Source organism: Lactuca serriola, chromosome 5, assembly GCF_051521515.1.
Source record: "Lactuca serriola cultivar US96UC23 chromosome 5, Lser_US96UC23_V15, whole genome shotgun sequence".
NCBI classification, from domain to species: domain Eukaryota; kingdom Viridiplantae; phylum Streptophyta; class Magnoliopsida; order Asterales; family Asteraceae; genus Lactuca; species Lactuca serriola.
The window spans coordinates 48441632-48443290 of NC_136412.1; the positions used below are offsets into that span (position 1 = coordinate 48441632).

Here is a 1659-nt window from a genome sequence, read left to right on the forward strand (position 1 = left end):
AGTTTTGAAATAACAGTGTTGCACAATAAATATTAGGGCATCCTCTCTCCTGATATCACCCGAAGTGTAAATCCTACAATACTCAAACTCTTTCCAAGAAGTTTGAAACTTAATAGAAACCGATCTGACTTCTATTGAATTGAAGGGCTGTAAAGAATAGAAATTCCGGGTTGTCACAAAAGAGTTATTAAACTTCAAGTTGAACGAATTCGACGTAATTATGGGCATGGATTGGTTAAGTGAAAACCTCGCGAAGATCTTATATGGAAGTAAGATGGTGTGCATCGATCCCCCTATGAGAATGCCACGAGTGGTGTATGGTGATAAGAGTAGAGTAAGGCTTGGAATCATCACGATGATGAAGACCGAAAAATGCCTAACCAAGGGATATACAACATTCTTGGAATATGTGATTGAACCAGATAAGGAAAAGAAGGCAATAAGTGATATACCTTTAGTGTGTAACTTTCTTCAGGTATTTCCAAATGAATTACCAGGGTTACGACTAGAGAGGCAGGTAGAATTCAGAATCCACTTATTGTCAGGTACGATGTCGATTGTGAAAGAACTGTATCATTTAGCACCTACAGAATTGTTGGACAAAGGTTTTATAAGACCTAGTTCTTCACCGTGTGGAGCTCATGTATTGTCTCTAAAGAAGAAGGAAGGTATGATAAGAATGTGCATTGGTTATCAAGAGCTAAACAAGGCTACGATAAAGAATTGATATCCCCTACCTAGGATAGATGACTTATTCGATCAATTGCAGGGAGAAAAACGTCTTCTACAAGATTGATCTCAGGTCAAGCTATCAACAGTTGAAGGTTGAAGGGTTTTCTAAGTTATAAAAATCACATATAATCTGAAAAACACTTAACCCTTAAGTTCACATGCAACCTAGTTTGGATTTATGGTCTCTCTGTTGATAGCAATAAATAATGAATATCAAGAAACCCTAGAGATGGACTATGAAAATCGAAAATCACATAAAGATTAAGGTTGCATACCTCTTGATTATTATAGCAAATAATCAAATTGAATTATCTTGTAGTTCCTTGGAAAGCAAGCACCAAAAGCTTGAAAGCCTATAATGGCTTGTACCCAAAACCCTAATAACTAGAAGACTTGAGGAGAGGGGAGGCTAGAGAAAATTTGTGCCTCTTGATAGTATAAAGGAGTGGAAAAAAATAAGAGACCCTAGGGGTCATATTTATAGTTGATAAGGAAGCCCTAGATAATACTAATTTGAATATAATAATAATATATTTAATTAGGTAATCATCCAACTAGATAGTTATCTCATCGGATTGATCTAGAAACCCTAAAACTCCTAGCCAAACCAGCCATGCATAGAAGGATCTAGAAATCGTATTTTGTTCAACTATTGAACAATTACAACTTAGCCCCTGCATTTCCAATTAATTCTATTAACTCGAAATTAATTTATGATTAATTCATAATTAATTATTACTATTTCAAATTAATATATTAATCATTTAATAAATTAATAAATAATTTATTTCAATTTACTAATCATATAATAAATTAACAAATCAACCTTTCTTACCAAAAGTCATTCTATTCCAGTGGTGGAGGCAGTAGGTGGCAGGCGGGTGCTTCCCCCCCCCCCCCTAACTTTTCTAATGATATCGTACCTTT

General features: G+C 34.8%; 1 protein-coding gene across 1 annotated transcript; it reads left to right on the forward strand.

Moving 5' to 3' along the window:
• Positions 1-220: 220 nt before the first annotated feature.
• Positions 221-727, forward strand: LOC145049497 (uncharacterized). Its single transcript, XM_078997893.1, has one exon. The coding sequence runs from the start codon at positions 221-223 to the stop codon at positions 725-727; it is 507 nt and encodes a 168-aa protein (XP_078854019.1).
• The last annotated feature ends 932 nt before the right edge of the window (positions 728-1659 follow it).